We start from the raw sequence: 19,960 nt of genomic DNA, 5'->3' as shown, positions 1-19,960 counted from the left end.
CCGAGTCGGCGGGACACAGACTCCAGGAGGAGGCAGCAGGGGCAGTGGCCTAAGGCGACACAGCCTTCGAGGTTCAAAGGCCAAGGGCTCACCTCCAGTCCGGAGGGGGCACAGGCAGCCAGGGACGGCTTGAAGGGAGGACTACTTAGGAGACCTCGAAGGTCAGGCAGAGGCTCTGTGTCCTTGGACGCTCGCCAACACACTGACACCTCTCGCTGTGGAGTTCGGCCTGGGCTTCCTCATTCAGGCCCTCAGGACCTGACCTGGCAACGGCTTCAGCACTCAGGACATCTGCCCCTTCCCCAGTGGTCCTGGACCTCAGTGCTTCCTGAGTCGTCAAGGTCAGTTCTCCTTCTGGATGCTGTCACACCCCCTCCAGCCCCTGGAATGTACTTTCTGGCCAAGGGCTCAGACTCAAGAGAACAAGAGAATGCAAAGCCTGCAGGCTCCAAGCCAGGGCCTGTCCTGCCGGCTTGCAGGGAAGGAGGGTGTGCACGTAGAGAAATCTGACCTGTGTCTCAATCCGCCTGAGCATCAAAGAGCCGCGTGACCTGGCCAGGGTCATTCTCAAACCAGTCGTTAACATCCATCCAGTAGGATGGTTTATGAAGAATAAGATACTTTGTATTAAGTGCCTGGTCCAGAGTGGGCGTTCCCACAATGTGAGTGTCTTTCTTTCCCTACTTCCCATTGCTCAGCTGACCCCAGGGCCTTTGCTGCTCACTGACACTGCACTTCACAGCAGAACATTGGGCCTCTCTCATGAGTTCAAAACTCTTTTCCTGACGAAGTGAATTCACAAGTCCACATTCTTTTTTTTTTTTAATCAGAAGATTCAAGCATACATCTGTTGGCTAAAAAGATTATTCTAGTCCATGATTAATTTTCGCAGAAGTTATTCATAGCCTGACATTTTAAGAAGTCTCCCCAATACACAGAATCTCTTGAAACATACGCAACACCTTCATTATTCTGGCTTCCATTTGGCACTGGTAGAAATATTTCTACAACCACTCACATGTCGGGCCCCGGCTGCAGAACAATCAGAGCGTCCTGGCTTTCCCATTTAAGTGGGAGCCTCCACACAGGGCAAAGGCAAGATCCCACCACCTCACCACTCAACGGGGAAGACGGCCGAGGCCGGTGAGAGGGGACTCAAAGGACCACAAAACACACGCCAGTCCTGGCTCCTCCTGCTAACGGTTCCTTGATGTCCCTTTTGGGGACCACTCTCCCCTACGCTCAGTCCTCAGGTCTGGTGGCACTGCCCCTCACCGCTGCTGCAGCGTGGCTCCATCTCCCTAACCCCGGCACCCGGATCAGGCATGGACACAGACCCCAGGCGGGCCGGCGGCGTTGGTGCCGAATTGCTGGGAAAGAGGCTCCCTCCTCCTGCCGGATCTCGGCCAAAGGACGTCAGCGTGGAGCCCTGCAGGGCAGCCCACCTAGAGTGAGGGCACGCAGGAAAGCAGAGTGGGGGAGATTCCTGATCACGTCATCCAAGCCGCTGGATGCGGCCGTGAGTAAAGCCAGCATAGTTTAACTCTACAGATGCAGGAGACTGATGGAGCCCCCTCCACCCGTTTTTCTGCTGGTGACAACTTACATTGTGTTTCTGTGTCACCTGCCACTGAAAGGGTCCAGAGTTTGACTGTTTTTGAAAGTCTTCCTGCGCAGCTCGAAGGAGCAATAACCAGAGGTGCGTGCCCTGGGCAGGTCTCACAGCCTCCGCCAGACTCCATGGAGGACCATGCCTCCCATCTTTTAAATTCTTTCCCTCCCGTGGAGCCCACGCATTTGAAGGATTTATGGAAGCCACACTGAACAGGTAAACGACCCTCACATTCTCACGAGCTCTTGGGGAGGAGCACCTCCAGGACGCCGTCCCCTCTCCCCGGCACAGCCCATCACGTTTCCTTGCTGGAACCTGGGACAGCATCTCCCACAAATCCCACCAGCCTTATGGGGACAATCCGTGTCCAGTGGGGCTGACCCATCTCCATCCCCTGGCTTGTGGCACCGCGTGGGACAGCGCAGCTTGGGAAACGCTGGGCAGACAGAGGGATGAATGCCTGGTGCCAAGGAGGGAAGGACGGCAAGCTCTCGCCTGCCTCCCACATCCGAGCGCAGGACCTGAGCACAGCCCATGCCTGGCCTGGCGACTAACTGCCGAGTTCGACCCCTGGGCTTGAGCAAGTACTCTGCAGAACTGGAAAAGCGTGGCGAGCAGCTGTTGCCCCCACTCATTGAGCGCGTCAGGACCACCCAGGGCTGCGGGCTGGGGAGCCTTGGGTGCCCCTTCCCAACAGCCCCTACGGCTTCCGCCAGCTCCGCCAGACACGATGCTCTCCAAGAGGTGGCGAGATAACAAGAAAGGAGCTGGCCTCCACTTTCACACAACGGCTGCCATCTAGACACGCTGAAGCGCACTTTTTAAACTGCTGAATACACGCCAAAAGCACTTAAGAGTGCAACCTGACACATGGAGTACATACCCACGATGCAACGAGAGAGAGTCACTGTCTCTGACGTGGTTGCCGCCTCTCACTTCCTTCACTCCCCATCCCTGGACAGGTCTTCGCCTCCCAGAGTCCCTGGTCCCCTCATGACACCCACCACAGGGGCTGCGGTGAGGGACAAGGTGAAAAGGAACCAGGGCACATCACGTGTCCTCATCAGCACTGTGGCCAGAGCACTGGGAGCTGGGGTCGCCTTGCACAAGGGGGTGCCCCACACACAGGGAGCTGAGGTCGCCTTGCACAAGGGGGTGCCCCACACACGGGGAGCTGGGGTCGCCTTGCACAAGGGGTTGCCCCACACAGGGGGAGCTGTGGTCACCTTGTACTAATGGGGTGTCCCACACATGGGGGGCGGGGGTCGCCTTGTACTAACAGGGTATCTCACACATGGGGAGCTGGGGTCACCTTGTACTAACAGGGTGTCCCACATATGGGGAGCTGTGCTCACCTTGTACTAACGGGGTATCCCATCAGCCTTTGTGACGCTGACTCTGGTTCTCGTGAACAAACAGGGGGAACAATCCTTGCAACCCCGTCTCTCCCAGGGGCTGGCTGAGCTGAGGCAAGGAGTCCAGGTTGGGGGTCCGCCCTTCCGACAGACCCCGAGCAGGCATTGCAGACTCAGTCGCTCCTCCCCAGGAGACATTAACTGAGCATGGGCCTGCACCAGTCTGAGCGCCAGGGGCTGAGGGCAGCAAGCCAACCCCTGCGTCTCCCCTCCTGGGGTTGGGGGGGGGTCCTGCCTGTCTTGCCCACTGCCTCCTGCATCTGGCTGGGCACACCCTCAGTCAGCACTGGCATGAACACTTCCTGCAGGCTGCACTCCCACCCAAAGGTTCCAGCTACTATCCCTGTCCGTGGCCCTGCAGCTGCCCAAGTGAGCAGCAGCCCGGCACTGACAGCTGGGAGGCCTCAGAGACTCCACAGTCCTTTGGCTGGAGATCCGCTGTGACCCACCGAGGTCAGCAGAGGGTGGCTCGTGCTCCGCGGGCCCCCACTCAGGACACAGTTACTCGTGCAGTTCTGTCTCTCCCTCGCCCGGGACTCCTGGGGGGCAGGCCTCAGCCTCCACCCTTGGACCAGACAGGATTCCGGGGGCCAGCTGACAAGCCTGGGGTCAAATCCCAGCACCCCTGCTTTGCTGGTGCACAGGGCTCCCTGGAGAGACTGACCTAAAGGCACCGGGCACACACGGGCGCTCCATCTGCGGTCACCACAGTCACTGGTGGTGCTCATTACACCTTTGCTAGACGGGCAGGTGAGCTAATTAATTAAACCTGACCTGAAAAGCCACTCCCTGGGCAGACGCTCTCTGAGCTGTGCAGGGTTGGCAGGGCCCGCCGTGTCCACATAGTGACCAGCGACGATTGCAGACCAGCTGGGAAAAGGGAGGCAACACAGCCCAGATGCAGGGGGGCTGGGACCCCAGGTGGCCAAGCTGTCCTATGCGCGCTGTGCACTCCCCTCCCCTCCCTTGGGGGCAGGAGCCACAGAGACCACATCTGTTTCCTGACTCTTCTTATCTGAACCAGTCTTGACTCCATCCTCCGTCCTCCGAGGCCATTTTGCATCACCCAGATTGAAACCAAGCACACTCCCAGCCCTGGCTTCTGTGCCCTGGGCCATGAGGCATGTGTGGCCGGGCCGGGGTTCTGGGGTCAGGCCATGGCCTGCCCAGAGGCCTTGGAAACAAAGCAGAGAACACAGCGATCTCTGAAGGAGACGCGAAGATCAGAAGAGCCAGAGGACGGGGCATTTCTGGGGTAAGTTGGGTGCTGGTCCAGCGTGAACCACACTCGGGCCACTTCACCTGCGCTCGGAGGGCGTGCAGCCCTGCGGGGCCGGCGTGAGACAGCAGACTCAGGGCGCCCGTGCACCTGTCACTCAGCGCCTGGTCACTTGGGCAAGTAGTGCCTCAGTTTCTTCATCTCTCACTAGGGATAACAACAGAGCTTCCCTCACAGGCAGCTGTAAGGGCTCACAGAGACCCTGAGGACATGGCACACAGCAGGTACACCCACAGGTGCCCATCGCGGGTGTGGGGCCTCTGTGTGGGGGGTGTTGTGAGCCGGGGTACTCACCTTCGGCAGCTGGCCTCTCTAAGGGAAAAACAAATGACGAAGGCTGGGTGAGCTGGAGGAAGGGGAGATAGGGGTGATCAGGGGCAGTGGGGGCTGGAACTTCCTGAACCCAAACTCCACCAGGGGCAATGAAGCCCCATCCCCAACTCAGCCTGTGAACAGGAGAGACGTCACAGCGCCTGCCCCGCGGTCCTGGGGGAGACCGAGAAGGCACCCCTCCCGCACACGCACGCATGCAGGCATGTTTGTGCACAGACGCATGCACACACACGCGTGCACACAGGTGCGCACACACACACGTACAGTTTGTAGCACAACAAGCCTCCCTCGGGGGAGAGAAGAAATCTGATGCACACACACACACAGCCCCGAGCTGACACCAGGACCAGTCACCAGAGAGGAATTCAGCGGAGTCATAAAACTTGACGGGTGCCCCGGCACGCAGGGGGGACTCCCCAGGAGGAGCTCTGAAGGGGACTCAGGGAGTGAGGCGGGCCTGGGAGCCTTGGTGACATCCACAAAGCGCGTCAGTTTGCAGCTCAAGATGCAGACCATCTCTGTGTGCTACCGGCTGGCTCGCACAGGACAAGGGAGTCTGGACTCAGCGCTGCGTCCCGACCCCAGCTCGCTTTCACACGCACGGGGCCTAGCGAACGTTCGCTCAAGGCACAAGGTCCCAGCACCGGCGTGATTCCCACGCCGCCTCCACGTGGTCGGTATGATTGCGCCCACTTCACAGACACAGAAACCCTCGGTGAGGCCTCCCGACTCCCTCAAGGCACACAGCTCAAGGCCACCAGCCGAGCCGAGTCACACTTCGGCTGGTCTCTGGCCTTCCTGGACCACCTCAGGGCCCTGACATTCAACAAAGAAACAGTTTGTGTGCACAGACACGTGCTCCAGGAGTCCCGGCTGGGGGGGCGGGACACACTCACCGAGAAGAGGAGCTGGGACCAAACCACAGGGAGTGTTTGTCAAACTGCAGATTTCGACCCAGTAGGTCATAAAATCAACTTAACAGCCCACGAGCTGCATTTGTTTTTAAATAAAAGGAACAGAACGGAGACTATCAGACTGCAACACACACAGTAAGGATTGGGATTGCTTGGGAAACTTCCATTCCCACTGAGTGTGTGGGTGTGTGTGCGCATGCTCACCTATGTGTGCGTGCCAGCTCAGGGTGGCACGCATACTTCTTGCTGTGGGTCAGGTCAGAGAGCTTAAGAGGCAGCAGCACCTGAAGAGCTGGCAGGATTTCAACAGGTGGGGGAGGCAATGACAACTTTTGGGCAGCGGTTCCCATGCAGCTAAGGGGAGGTGGGAAACGTGGGCGCAGATCCGGAGCACGTGGAATGGGCTCAGCTGAAGGGAGGGGTGGGCAGTAACCCACGAAGAGAAGCAATGGGCTTTCACCACCCACCACGCCTTCAGACCTGGTGTTCCGAGCAGGACAGCAGAGCCGGAGCAGACTCTGTTCTTATGACCCCATCTGTCATCAGAGTGAAGGGTCCCCAGTTTGCTGGGCTGGCTGCTGTGAGGATGAGATGGAGGACGTACTGGAAAGCACTGAGTAAACTATTAGAAAGAGTGATGCCAACACCAGCTATGTCCTCCCCAAACATCCCAGCCAGAGGCCCGGGCTCCTCCCTTGTGAGCACCCATGAAACTCACAGTGAGGCAAGAGCATTTCTGCCCACAACAGCCCCCAAGCATGGAGGAACCTCTCAAACAGGGATGGTGGAAGGCCTGGTCACCGATCCTGCCCTCAGCTCATTCCTGGTGTATCTCAATCACAGGCCAGAGAACGAGCATTATCACCCCTGACCCCTCCCGTTCCTCCTCACTTAGGAGGTCTGAGGTCCCCAACCCCACCCCAGGCGAGGCCATTTCTTCCCTCTGGCTCTTGCCCAAACTGTGCCCTCTCCCCGCAGGCTAGCTCTCACTCAGGCATCATCTCTTCCTAGAAAGCTGGCCTCCTACCTCCCCAGCCCCGAGTCCAGGGCCACCTCTGTGCTCCCCAGGCCCCATTATTCCCTGTGCTCCCCAGACTGTGGACTCCCTGGGGCAGGGGGCAGGTCTGAATCACCTGTGCCATCAATAGCCACTCGGGACCGGCAAAGGGCCATGCTCAGCGAGCAGCAGCTGGACATACGATGGACCAAACCCTAGTGCCCCTCCTCCCACGTCAGCGAGGTGGCCAGCCCCACAACCAGCTGTCCTGTCCCACCCAGGTCTTCGCACCATCTCACGTCTGCCCCTTGGGGTGCCTCCTGGGAAGGCCTAGGGGAGTGGAAACCTGAGGAGGCCCAAGAGTGGACTGGGGCGGCAGCCCTTAGCAGCCCAGCCTAGAGATGGAGCACAGTGGTCCAGAGGGCCACAGGGGCCTGGGCTTGGGCCCAGGTGCATTACAGGGCGGCAGCCAGTCCTTGAGAGGAGTGGCCACGTGCGGCCCCCAGACTAAGCAGAGCTGCCTGACCAAATGGCCCCTGAGGAGTGGCCACAGTGGACAGGGACAATATGGGCTTCCCTGAGAACTGTGGGACCAGAGCTGGGGGAGGGGAGGCCTTCCTTCCCCTCCACAGTGCCTGGTGCAGAACCGCCTGCCAGCCCAGAGCATGAGCAGGTCAGAGCCGTAGCCATCTTATTATAAACAAATTAAGGAACCGTGACGTCTGCCGCATTCCAAGTTTGTGAACTTAGGAGCCAAGCCCGCTGTGCAGTAAGAACCAGAGGCCCTGGGTGGAGTGGGTGGGCCCTGACCCACAGGGACACCCCCACAGGAAGAACCTCTCGCGGGTGCTTGACCACGCACTGGGACTTGGGTGCTCGTTCTGTTTCCACAGAACAGGCCAGCCTGGGCTGAGTGAGGACAGTCCTGCTTCCAAGGCCCAGTCCCCTTACCCGTTCCGTCCACTCTCTCTCGGCTCCTGGCACGCGGGGCCTGGGGCCTGGCTGGGGCAGCTGTGTCTCCCACATCTGGTCCAGGTCCAACTTGGGGTCCGGGAACTCGGGACGTCCCGCTCTTCTCCTGCTCCACCGAGGCAGTGGCGTTGAGCCGCGAGCGGGACTGGGGCTGCAGTGGTGGCGGAGGATGTGGGCCAGAGGGGCTCGGAGAAGGGGCGCTGGGGTCCATCCTGCTGGCAAGAAAAGCTGCAAGTCAGACACCGGGGCCAGCCGAACCCAGCCTGCTCTGGCTTCTAGTTTTGGGTACAGAGAGGGGACGACGGCAAGGGAAAGAGGGTGGGGGCTGCCTGCCATTCTGCATGTGATCCCATGCCGCCTCACGACAGCCCTACACGACCGTCCCCGCTCTACAGATGAGGAAAGCGGAGGAGGACACTCACTCGAGGCCGTCTGACTCAACAGGTGCACAGCGGTCACATGCTGGGGCCTGAGGTCGTGAGGCTGTGAGTCCCCTCCTCACCAGGCATGAGCCTCAGTCCTCCTCTGAGCAGCGGGGACGACGGAACGTTGTAAGGATTCGATGAGATAATCCACAGGGAGCACTGAGCACAGTGCCCGGCTGTGGAGGCTTGAACAGCGGCCTCCGCATGGAATGTCCACCCAAGATCTGTGAAAGTGACCCTACTTGGAGAAGGGGGGCTTTGCAGATGCTACCAAGGGTCTCGAGATGAGATCACCCTGGATTAGGATGGGCCCTGAATCCAATGACTGGTGTCCTTCTAAGAGGGAAACACACAGAGACAACGCTGGTGAAGACAGAGGCAGAGACTAGGAGATGCAGCTGGAAGCCAGGGGTGCCAGGGAGTCTGCTAGCCACCAGGACCAGGACCCGGAACCGGAGAGGCAGGAAGCAGCCTCCCTCAGAGGCCCCAGAAGAGCCAGCCCTGCTGACGCCTTGATGCTCCAGAACAGGGAGACAAGAATGTCTACTCTTTAAAGCCACCAAGTTTCTGATCATTTCTTTTTTTTTTTTGGAGGAAGATTAGCCCTGAGCTAACATCCGCCGCCAATCCTCCTCTTTTTGCTGAGGAAGACTGGCCCTGAGCTAACACCCGCACCCATCTTCCCCTACTTTATACGTGGGACGCCTACCACAGTATGGCGTGCCAAGCGGTGCCATGTCTGCACGCAGGATCCAAACTGGCAAACCCCAGGCCGCTGAAGCAGAACGGTTCGTGAACTTAACCGCTGCCACCGGGCTGGCCCCTTTAGTAATTTCTTATGGGAGCACAGAGTAAAAGTGACATGAATGTGAGAAGGCAAGGACTGGAGGGGAGGAAGGGAGGGAACCAGCGGTGGAGCCAGGATTTAGTCCAATCTGCCTGACTCCAAAGCCGGCTCTGCCAGGCCCCGACCCCAGGGCACGAGTCACAGAACTCGAGCCACCGGACGGGAGCACATATTAAAGCGCAGACTGATGTAAGCCGAGTGGTGTGTGAGAAGAGACGACCATGACAGATGAGAGAGACGGAGATTCTAGGACTGTCTCACGACAAGGGGAAGTGTGTGAAGAGCTGATAAAGGAGCTGCACACACTGTTTACAACGTGGAAAACCACCACTGATGCCGTCAGGGCAACCACGAGCCACAGACGCGGGGCTGAGAGCTCCAGGAGGTCCTCGAGGCCAAGGATCCCAAACCTAGGGGCCCTGGATGGGCCTCACAAGCCTCCAAAACTATCGGGACCACATGCCCACTGTGTGAAGGATCTGCAAAGGCTGTTGCTCAAATTCCCAAAGGATCCCATGACCCTCCCCACTTCAAGCCCATGTCCATCATCCACTGAGATGAGGCAGCTGAGACAGGAGAGGCTGGTTCTGAGGGAATCCGGCTCCCACCCTAACCTGCCACTGGCCCTGTGCGCTCAGCTCCACCCTCACCAGCTGTGCGGTTCTGAGCAGGCCACGCCCCTCCCCTCTCTGCTCCTCAGATTCAACTGTAAATAGGGACAATCACCCCATGCTTGGGGGTGCTGTGAGGACCAGATAAGACCACAGACCACAAGCTGCACGAGGGGACAGGGTCCCAGCCACCTCCCAATGCCCAGCTCCAAGCACCGAGCTGCCAGAGTAGGCACCGACGGACGTTTGTGGAGAGTCACAGGAAGAGTCAGGGGTGGCTCCAGGCTCTAAACACCAGTTCCCAGGAGGTACACATCCACATCTGCCCCATCCCCAACTACAAATGGGTCCCAAAGATCGGATCTGCATCTGCCAAAGAACCGTGTAGATTTCAATCTGGACATTCCTCCCGCAGAGGGACTGAGCCCTTATTGTAAAACACGCCCCTGGGTGCAAACCAAAAGCGTGGTCAAGCCATGTGAATCCGCTTGGAAACCGGTGCAGAGCTCCGTACTGTTTCCACTCCAGCCTTCTGGGAAACAAAGAGGCGACTCCTGCAAAACTCATTGGGCTGCACATGCAGGCGAAAGGGCAGGCAGCCGGCCTTTGGGGGAAACCAGCGGGAACCCGCCTACTGAACCCACTCGTGCGTGCAGGCCAGTGGCTGGCCTAAGACTGCCAAGAAGCCAGGTCTTCGAACCACATGGGACCACGTCCTACCTCGCCATCTCCTGTGGCTCCCACTGCCCCTGCAATCAAGTGCCACCTTCTTGGAATGGCTGAGGGCAGCTTGCCTTAATGAGAACTGACCTAGACCAGGGAACCTCGGTCATTAATAACAACGGAAACAAACATGCATCCGGAACATGCTCTGCTCTCAGCACTTGGCACGAGTTTTCTTGGGGCTTCTCAAGCAGCCCTGTGCAGAAGGCACTGCTGTTACCCCGGTGTTCTGGTTGAGAAACAGCTAATCCTTCAACCCTCACCGCGTTTCACCACAAGGAAACCTGGGTCCAAAAAGGTGAGATTCCTACCCAAGGCCGTGCAGCTCATCGTGGAAGTCAAATCCACAGGCCCTGCAAAGTCTGTCAGGGCTCTGCAATCCCACCCCACCACACGCCCCACCCCCAGGCCGCTCACCCCCAACACAGGCCGTTCCTTGACATCCATGCAACTGCTGACCTCCTCGCCTGTGCGAGCCCTCTCCCTGGAATGTCCTCCCCCTGCTTCCCCAGGCCCAGGCCCAGGCCTAGTCGTCTTCAGGGCCTCGCCTCCTTCCCGGGAGCATCCCAGCTGCCTCGGCTGAGCCCTGTCTCCCTCACCTGCTCTCAGGTGAACACACAGCACTCAGGGCTCTCTCCACCGGAGCCCGCTCTAGCAGAGGTGGACCGCAGAAACTCCTTCCTCTCGTCTGTCTCCCCCTCTCAGGGGCCCCCGGTCAGGGGGACAGCACTGTCCCTGGCCAACAGAACACAATTTTACCACCAGAAGCAACACGGGGAGTGGATCCCAGTTCTACCCTTTACCAGCAGCTACTTAGCCTCCCTGTGTCTCAGTCTCCCCATCTGTAAAGTGGGGATACACCTCCCATGGAGGGGTGCTATGGGGAGTACAGTGTGAAGGATAAGAAAGCCGTCTGCATACTATGAAGCATTAACAAACCCAAGCCATTCTCTCAGGTGCTAAATAAAGGCATATTCAGCTGAAAAACATAATAGGAATTTCAGGAAAACACAAGTTCTGGCTGGCCCGTTGGGCTAATCATTATGTGTGTCACGTTACAGCTAAAACAAAACTGTGTCAAGTAAAATCTCTGGTTAGTAAGAATGGAGGAATAAAGGAGAATTCACTTTCGGGTCCCCTGAGAGTTGGCCAAGCCCTTTGTGGATAAAAGGGCTGCTTATTTTAAAACAAATGAATGGTTCGTTGCCATGGTTGGGTCACAGGGTCACGGTTGGGTCACAGGTAGCATCACAGATGATCTCCGGATAGAGGGACCCATAGAATGTCTGGCCTTTCCTTCTTTAGCGGGTCTTCTCTCCAGGACACTGGGGGCCCTGAAGGTGGGGGCTGCATCTCCTTCTCCTGGAATACCTGCCGCCTTGCCTGGCACATAAGGTACACCTGAGGCTGCCTGGCCTTGGGGAAGGAGCCTCCCTCATCTTGCCATGTGACCCTAAGTAGGTACCCCCCCAGGCCCTGGAACCCCAACTGCAGCACAAGAGCATCACCACCCCACTCTGCCCTGGCTCCGAGACTCCTCCGACCCACCAACGAGAGGGGCAGTCAACCCCAGCTGCCACCTGATGGCCAGAGCAGCGGCTTGGAACCTGTCCTTGTGTAAGATCCAAAAAGCAGCGTGGTTAGCATTCTTTCCACATGAGCACCAAGGCATATTTTTATCCCATTGAAACACAAAATGCCAGCACCAAGGAGCTCGGCTGAGGGGCTGCCACCCCCGGAGACGGCTGCTAGGACTGTGCGTCCACTGACTCGTGGAGAATGACTGCGTGTGGACGGCTGCCGAAACGCTCTAACCCTTGTTCAGGCCAGCCCCCACCCTGCTCTCGCGGGGGGCAGCCCCATCTCTGAAATAAGCCCCCGGGGAAGCCTTAAAGACATTCCCAGGCCCTCTGACCAGAGCTTCCACTGCTAGGAGCCAAGCCCAGAGGGATGACCTGGGATGCGCCCAGGTTTCACACTCACTCCCCAAACGTGCTGTTCTTTGACACCCTCATGCAACTGCTGACCTCCACGCCTGTGCGCTTGCAGAGCCCTCCCTGCTGTCCACCCCGGCTGTACCCTCCAGCACTGGCCAGAGAGGACAGTGATGAAAATCACAGCCCCTCCATATGGTGCTACACTACAGGGGTGTCAATCATGACCGTGTCTAACAACCTCTGAAGATGAGGAAAACGTTTGTGTTCACACTGTTAAACAGTATTTAAAGCGGCATGAGGTATTATCCCGAGTCTATAGCGGATGAAAACAAAATTTATCTGCAGAAAAAGATGGAAAAAAATGCCCCCAAAATGCTAATACTGGCTATCTCTGGCTGGAGGGATTACAGGTGGTTTCATTCTATTCTTTTTCTAAATGTACTTCCTTAATTTTCTCTAATGAATGTGCCAGGTTTTTGGAATTACAACAAAATGTTATTGTAAAACTCACCTGTGACTGAGCCCTAAGGGAGCAGGCCCGGGAGTTCCCAGGGTCCCGGATGTCTGCTCTGGCCGGCCCGGCCCAGCCCAGCCCCCTGGCACAGGGCTGCTCCTCCAGACAAGGGCACAAAGCCCTTGGAGGCTCCGAGATACCTATTTTTGCCCCAAAGTGCTAAGAACCAAACCAAGGAACATCTCGGCTCTACCGGATGTACCAAGTTCACAGGAAGAAAGAGGGGGTCAACCTGCGAATGCCCCAGGCAGGGATCACAAACAGCCAGAAGCGTCTCCCAGAAGCTGAGCCCCCACCACACACGTGGCCCCTGCACGTGCCTGGGCAGGTGGGTCAGTGGGCTGATCCTGTGCCGGGCATTGCGCCGGGCACCCCCGCCCGAGAGGACTCCTGCAGGGCTGCGCTTCCAGAACTCAGCCTGGATAGGAAGGATGACACCTAAACAGACACCACAAAGACGGAGACCTTGGGGGCTGCAGGCACAGAAGGGGCGCCTCACTCTGCTGTGGCAAAGGGGGAGGGTAAGGATTCTGGAGGAGAGAACTTGACCAAGCCTTCAGGACAAGCAGGCACAAGCCAGGCAAGGGTGGAGAGAGGGGAGGAAGGAAGGTGTCTGGACATTCCCACAGGCGGCTGCCCAGGAGAAAAGGCAGAGGGAGATGAGCCAGCAGTGCAGCTGGGAAGGTGCAGGCGGCTCCTGGGAAGTGACCTCTGGGGAGGGACACGGGAACGAGAGAAGGGGCTGAGTAGGCAGCCAGGGCAGGCACTGAGGGCCTGAACGAGTGCCAGGCTGAGAACACTGGGGCCAGAAGGAAGTGCAAGACAGTGCTGAGTGGGGAAGTGGCAGTTCAAGAACCATCGGGCTGCTGGGGACGGATGGGGAGACCAGGGAGGGGGCTGGGAGGCCCAGCCAAGGGCAGTCATCTGAGCATGGCTCTGGGGCCAGGAGACAGGAGCATCACCACCTGAACGCCAGGGGTGGGGAGGCAGAGGGTGCCTGGTTTGTGGCTGGCCCAAGGTGATTCTTTCTGCAGCAGAGAAGTGGGAGAGGAGGGGGAGCTGAAGGAAGCACACAGCCCCCTCTACACATGATGATCCTTATCACCACCATGGGGACCAGGCTTTGGTCTCCGTCTGGAAGTGCAGGCATTTAAGGGAGCCGGGACCGAGCTGGGTCTGTGACCAGTCCTGAAGGCCTGTCCAGCCCTGGCTTGGGAGGGGGGGTGTGGAGCCCCTCCACACACTCTTCCATCCTGGGAAGGAAGAGATGTCGTTCCCAGCAAACTTTCCTGTGTCCAGTCAAAGGTCCACCTGCTGGGGGAGGGGAGGACAAACGAACCTCTCTAAATCCCTGGAGGGGCTCCTGTGACAATCACAGCCCTTTGGAGACAGAGGGGAACAGGAGGGGACACTGGAAAGTGTGGCCTCTGGGCCTCCATCAGCGCGGCTCCCTCCCCGGGCTGCAGTGAGGGCGGGCAGCCAGCACAGAGGGTACCCAGTGCTCCAGGAGTGATGGATCCAGGCAGAAGGGAAAGCTCTTTACACAGGGCCGAACGCCAGGGGTCACAGTCCAAGGTGAGGAGAGGCGGGGCTGCCCTGGCTCTCAGCTGCCCAGGGCAGAGGTCTCCCACCAGCTGCGTGGTCCCGGGCAGGTCACCAAACCCCAAAGAGCCTCAATTTCCTCATGTGTCAAACGGGGCTACGATCCCCACCCCTAAGAGACTGAGAGGGTTAAATACTGTACCAATGTTATTCCTTGGAATTTCTTAACATCAACTACAAGGAACGGGGAGGGAGGACAGGAACCCGTCACGCCCAAAAGGGCCGGGTCAGAGTCCGCAGAAAGCTTCCATCTGTCAAAACAGACATCAACGTTCCCAAGGCCGGGTACACCCCAGCCAGGACCCCAGGCTGCCGCGGGGACCCCCCTCCGCCCCCCATCGAGGAGGAGCCCTACGGGGAGAGTAACTGCCACACGGATTCTAAGTGGGCTGTGGGCCCTTCAGCCCGACCCAGAGGCTGCCCTCTCCGGCGGGCCGGGGACCCACTGGAGGACTGCACCCCCACCGCCCCCGCAGCCCCTACTCGGGGTCCCGGGCGCCTTCCAGCCGCCCAGCCGACGGCCGCGGGGGAAGGGCCGCGACGGTGCATCTCGGGACCCGGCGCTGCTGGGCGCGGGGAGGGGTCGCCCCTGCCGCCCGCCCGCCCCTCGGTTCTCTCTTCCCGCCCGCAATGGTGACGGTGCTCGGAGCGCGCGGTGCCCACGGTTCCCGGGGGGCCGGGGCTGGGGCGGAGGGGGCGCGCATCCCCCGAAGAAGACCGGACCCAGGCCCGGGCAGGGATCGCCGTGGGCGTCGCGGAGCGGGCGGGACCCGGCCCCCCCCCCCCAACTTCTGGGGCACTTGCAGGGGCATTGGGACCGGCCGCCTAACCGCTCTGATGGGGAAACTGAGGCCCGAGGCGGGCGGCGCCTCTCGGCGCTCCTGGGTCTCTCTCCAGCCCCCCTCGTGGCCATCCCTCGCCCCGAAGTACTCACCGGGCCGCAAGTGGGCGCACGCGGCGCCGCGACGCCCTCGGGCCTCGGGGCCCGCCGCAAAGTTTCTCGGGAGGAGCCGGACTCGCCGCGGCCGGAGGGAAAAAACCACCACAGAGCGGGCGGCGCGGCTGCAATGGGAGCCGGTGAGCGCCGACCTCGGCGCCGAGAGGGGCGGGGGCGGGGGCGGGGCCGCAGCCTGCGCTCCACTCCCTAAGCGTCCCGGGGGATGCGGCGCCGGCTCGGCCCGCTGAGCGGCTGGTGCGCCTGCCAATCACCTGGCGCCTCCGCCAATCACGGCTCGTCTTGCCTGGCTGCCGCCGCCTCGCCCCCGCGCAACCGGGCAGGGGAGGGCCGAGTGGGCGGGTCCGGCCCGCCCACGGCGAAAGTTTCCGAGCGGACTCGGGCCGCGGCCCCGCCCCGCCCCGGCCCCGCCCCCGCCCGCACGGCGTCCCGTCGCTGGGCGAGGCTCCTGGCCTCTGTAACTGGTGGTTGGACCCTTAGAAAAAACTCGGGGCGCCTTCCGCCCCCCACTCTGGCCCCAAAGCCCCCAACTTCAGATTCATGATCATTGCTATTGCAATATTAACTAACACGTTGAGCGCCTACTGTGCGCCAGACGCCTTAATTCCTGTCTAGCTGGAGAGAGAGAGGCCCTCCTGATAGAGCCGCAGGAATAGAAAAATGTGTCCCATTTAAATGTGTACACGTAACCAAGGGCAGCTTAAAATGCACAAATTCAGATGCAACGCAGTGCGCTGTACACAAGATAATGGAGGGGCTCGTTTAAGAAACACATTAGCCCAGGGAATGATGCAAGGCGCAGGCGGTTCGGAGACTCACTTATTTGGGTCCTTTCCCGTGTCTGAGAGGTGTGGTTTGGAGATGAACTCAAAGGTCTATCCCCGAAACAGGCCCTTGGGACTGCGAGGCCCTGGCCTGTGGCCCCGGGGTCCCCTTGGGCTGTGTGTGCTCCACGTCTGGTCCTCACAGCCAACCTGAGATGCCTGTCGTGGGTTATCATTCAGAAACTGGCTCAGAGTGGCTCCCAGAGATATGTTACCACCATGTTGGGAGCAAAGATTTCATATGATTTTGGAGATGATTTCCATCTGCTAGACACCCTGCCCTGAAGACTTTTCTCAAAGCTTCACAGTCCCCATCAGTGATCTCGTTTTGTTCTCCAGCTGTCGCTCTCCATCCCACCCCCAGCACTTCAGCCAGCCAGCACCGTGAGGCTCACAGGGAAGGAAGGAAACGGCCACGGAGCAGCACCCGCTCTGCCCCAGGGTCGGTTTGCAGGACTTTCACTCATGGAGGTTTTTCATCTCACTCCTAACAACCCAGTGAGGCTGGTGGCATCGGGCTCATTTTTATTGATGAGAAAACTGGGGCTTGGATGTGGATAGTTGTCCAAAGTCACACAGAACTCTTTCCCCTCTTATACTAATTACAGAAAATTCAGGGAATTACAAAAAGTAGAAAAAAAGAAAAAACCACTCAAAGAGGATTACTGTTCACATTTTGGGGTCTATGTACATTTAAGAAAGGGTTTCCCGGTCACCATGATCACACCGTCTGTGCGTGCATGACTGTTTCGATAGAGCGGAGTCCAGAAGCAGACCCACTGGGTCCTGGCAGGCTTTTTCTGATCTATAGATACATTTTACCAAAACAAGTTTCTCAAAGTTGTTTGCAGTTTACCTCTGAGGGGCACAGACGGCGTGGGGAATTACCTTTTTTTTACCCTTTCCTAATATGTTAAATAAGAAATGGTCTCTTTGCAATTTTAATGTGCATTTCCATGGCAACTAAGAGGCTAGACATTTCATATTTCTTAATTTTGAGAAGCATCTACTCTCTCATTTGTCTATTGAAGGCTTAGAGGTTATTTAAAAACCAATTAGGTGTTTTTTTTCCAACCCACCCATTTTGACCGCCTATCCTCTCCTTCAGCTCGGAGGACTGGGGGCCAGTCTGAAAGGCTCCTGCCGCCCAACCTTGGGAACCAGCAGCCCTCCTCACACCTGCGAGGCCAGAGCAGAGAGGCCTCTCCCAGCAACTCATTCTTCACTGTCCACAAGAACGAAAGCGGCTTGTCATCCACCACCTGCTGGCTGCCCACTGCCCAGGAGACCACCATGGCCTGGTCCTTACGGGCCCTGAACACACAGTACAGAGAAGCCAGGACGCTCCCTAAACCCTGTGTGGGGACTCAATAAGCAGAGGGAAAGGACAGATTGAACAATTCCTCCTGGGAGGCCTGGGAGAAGAGAAAAATGAACTTCAATAAAAACGTACGTGGGCCAGCCCTGGTGGCCTAGTGGTTAAGTCCAGGGCGCTCTGCTTTGGCGGCCCAGGTTCAGTTCTCTAGCACAGACGTACACCACTCATCCATCGATGGCCATGCTGTGACAGCAGCTCACATACAAAAAGAGGAAGATTGGCAGCAGATGTTAGCTCAGGGCGAATCTTCCTCAGCAAAAAAAAAAAAAAGTACAAGACTGCTTAAGGAGCCTCGGGCAGTGCATAGCAACATCTCACATACTCTGTGGAACAAAAAAGCTTCAAAAGTCATAGGCAAATTCAGAAAGAAAACCATTGAGCTGAGGAAAATTAGCAAACGGGAAGATAACATGGAGGAAAAACACATGAAAAGCATCAGGAAGGAAAGGAGAGGCTTTGGGGAGAGTTCTGGCAGGGACAGCATGCAAAGAACAGGAGCTGGAGGGGAAACTAAAATGAAGAAATGCTAGAAGAAAATGTCTCCGGGCCGGAGCTAGGCTGTGTGGTCTCCAACTGCAAGCGTAAGGAGAAAGTCTCGCAGAGTCCCAGAAAGAACCAGTCACGTCCAAAGGCAGGAGAATCAGAGTGGTACCAGGTTCCTAGGGGACTTTGGGACAAGATACAGGAACTCTCACGGTCTGATGAGGGAGCCTTCCCCTGCCATGGTGGAATTCATCTTCCAGGACAAAAGAAAGAACATCTCCGAGCGGCAAGCCAGTGAGAGGGCCAGGCCACATCCCCTTTCACCCCAGAAGTTCCCTCTCCCCAAGACAGTTCAATCACAGCCGAGATCCCAAGATAGAGCAGACGTGGAGAACAGGAAGTGGCAGCCAGCAGTGCCCCTTGCAAAATACTGGTTAAATCTAAATATGGCTGGGCCTTTGCGTAATTGCTAAGTAAGGAGGCTTGAAACACATGCCACGTACTGTACGGGAAACTCATATTAGCCTGGAAGTAAAAGATAGACTCAACCTGAGCAAAACCCAGGAGCTGAAAGAGCAAGGGGTGGAGTGGAGAAGCCAGAACATTCTAAGATCACATCTGGTTGGGGGAGAGGGAGGAAGTTCAAGGATCTGCTTTGGTGCCCAGTGGGGGGGGGAGGGGGGATTTGGGGGGGAAGTAGGAGAGGAAAAGCTCGTGGGGGGTCATTGCCACTTACTTTCCATACATGGACAAGGAACTATCAGCTTAATTAGGACTATCAGGAATCAGAGAGCAGCAGCTGGTGGAAAAGCAGCAGAGTAGAACCTGTGAATTCATGGGTGGAGGTGGTGGGCAGAGAGAAAAAGCAAGGAGGCAAAATTAAGGAAGAGAAAAAAGAGGAAATAGCAATAACAGAGCTTAATAAAAGTAAACCTAAAATGAGATGAAATACACAAAACCATGGATATCAGCTTTCATGAGACATGTGAATGGTTTGAATTTCCCATAAAAGCCTATAAGATCGGGGTCAAAATCAAAATCCGGTTATGTGCTATTTACAAGGAATGTACCTAAAATGCTAACAAATAGAGGATCAAAGCAGACACCATAAGAATAATAAAATTAAGAAAAAACAAGAATGGCAGATTGATATTGTACAAAGAAGAACTCAAGGCGGAAATTATTCACAGGAACAGAAAAGGATGGTATGTAATGACGCAAGGTACCTCCACAAAGATTCAATAGTCGTCAATCTCAATGCCCCAGAAAATATGGCAGCTGTGATGGTTACTTTTCCGTGTCAACTTGGCAGGGCCATAGTACCCAGATTTGGTCAGATACTGTCTAGATGTGGCTGTGAAGGTATTTTTTTAGGTGAGAGGAACACTTCAACCAGGAGACTTTGAGTGAAGCAGATGACTCTTTGTAATGTGGGTGGGTCTCGTCTAATCAGTTGAAGGCCTAAAGAGAAAAAGACGACGGTCCCCTGAGGAAGAGGCAATTATGTCAGCGGATTGCCTGCAGATTTGAGCTGCAACATTAGCTCTTCCCTGGGACTCCAGCCTGCTGGCCTGCCCTGAAATTTCAGACTTGCCAGCTCCCATAATCATGTGAGACAATTCCTTAAAATAAATCTCACTCTCTCTCCCCTTTTATATATATGTGCCATACACATATACATATATATATATATATATATATATATATATATATGGCAGGCGGCCTGTCTTCACTCCCCCACAGAGCCGAGTCCTGTGCTTTGCTGTTGAGTGCCGAATGAGTGAATGCCTGAGTGAATGAATGAGTCACCCTGTGCACGGACCTCATATAGCTCTTTCTTGCCTTCAGGACAGTGTCCAGACTCTTTAAGGTGACATCTAAATATGCTGCCCACACTTCATTCCTATAGTCCCACCTGCAGTTCTCTGATTTCTTCCCCCACTTTTCAGATTCTTCATTCATGCTCTTCCCGACTCCTATGTCAAGCCTACTTTAATTCACTCAACAAACATTTATTGACTTCCTACCAGCTCCAAGCATTGGGCTTCATGCCAAGCATACAAAGAAACATGAAGAAGGAGGTAGGTGAGTTATCTTCTGGAGGACAGCAGAATTGGGGTTTTTTTCAGACCATTGGTG

General features: G+C 57.0%; 1 protein-coding gene across 2 annotated transcripts in view; it reads right to left on the bottom strand.

Moving 5' to 3' along the window:
* WFS1 (wolframin ER transmembrane glycoprotein) overlaps positions 1–15,330 on the bottom strand; it is a 31,904-nt gene extending 16,574 nt beyond the window's left edge. Inside the window, exons 1-2 of one of the 2 annotated variants that reach the window (XM_023638384.2) lie at positions 15,116–15,330; positions 7,502–7,734 (exon numbers count right to left, since the gene is read on the bottom strand). In XM_023638384.2, the coding sequence (XP_023494152.2) occupies positions 7,502–7,733 (232 nt within the window). In that variant the 5' untranslated portion in view covers position 7,734; positions 15,116–15,330. Of the gene's footprint in view, positions 1–7,501; positions 7,738–15,115 lie in introns of both variants that reach the window. The other variant, XM_023638386.2, reaches the window with a different exon arrangement.
* Positions 15,331–19,960: the final 4,630 nt, after the last annotated feature.

Source organism: Equus caballus, chromosome 3 (genome assembly GCF_041296265.1).
Source record: "Equus caballus isolate H_3958 breed thoroughbred chromosome 3, TB-T2T, whole genome shotgun sequence".
NCBI lineage: Eukaryota > Metazoa > Chordata > Mammalia > Perissodactyla > Equidae > Equus > Equus caballus.
Note: the sequence above shows the minus strand (reverse complement) of the source record. Positions and strands in the feature narration are given on the sequence as shown.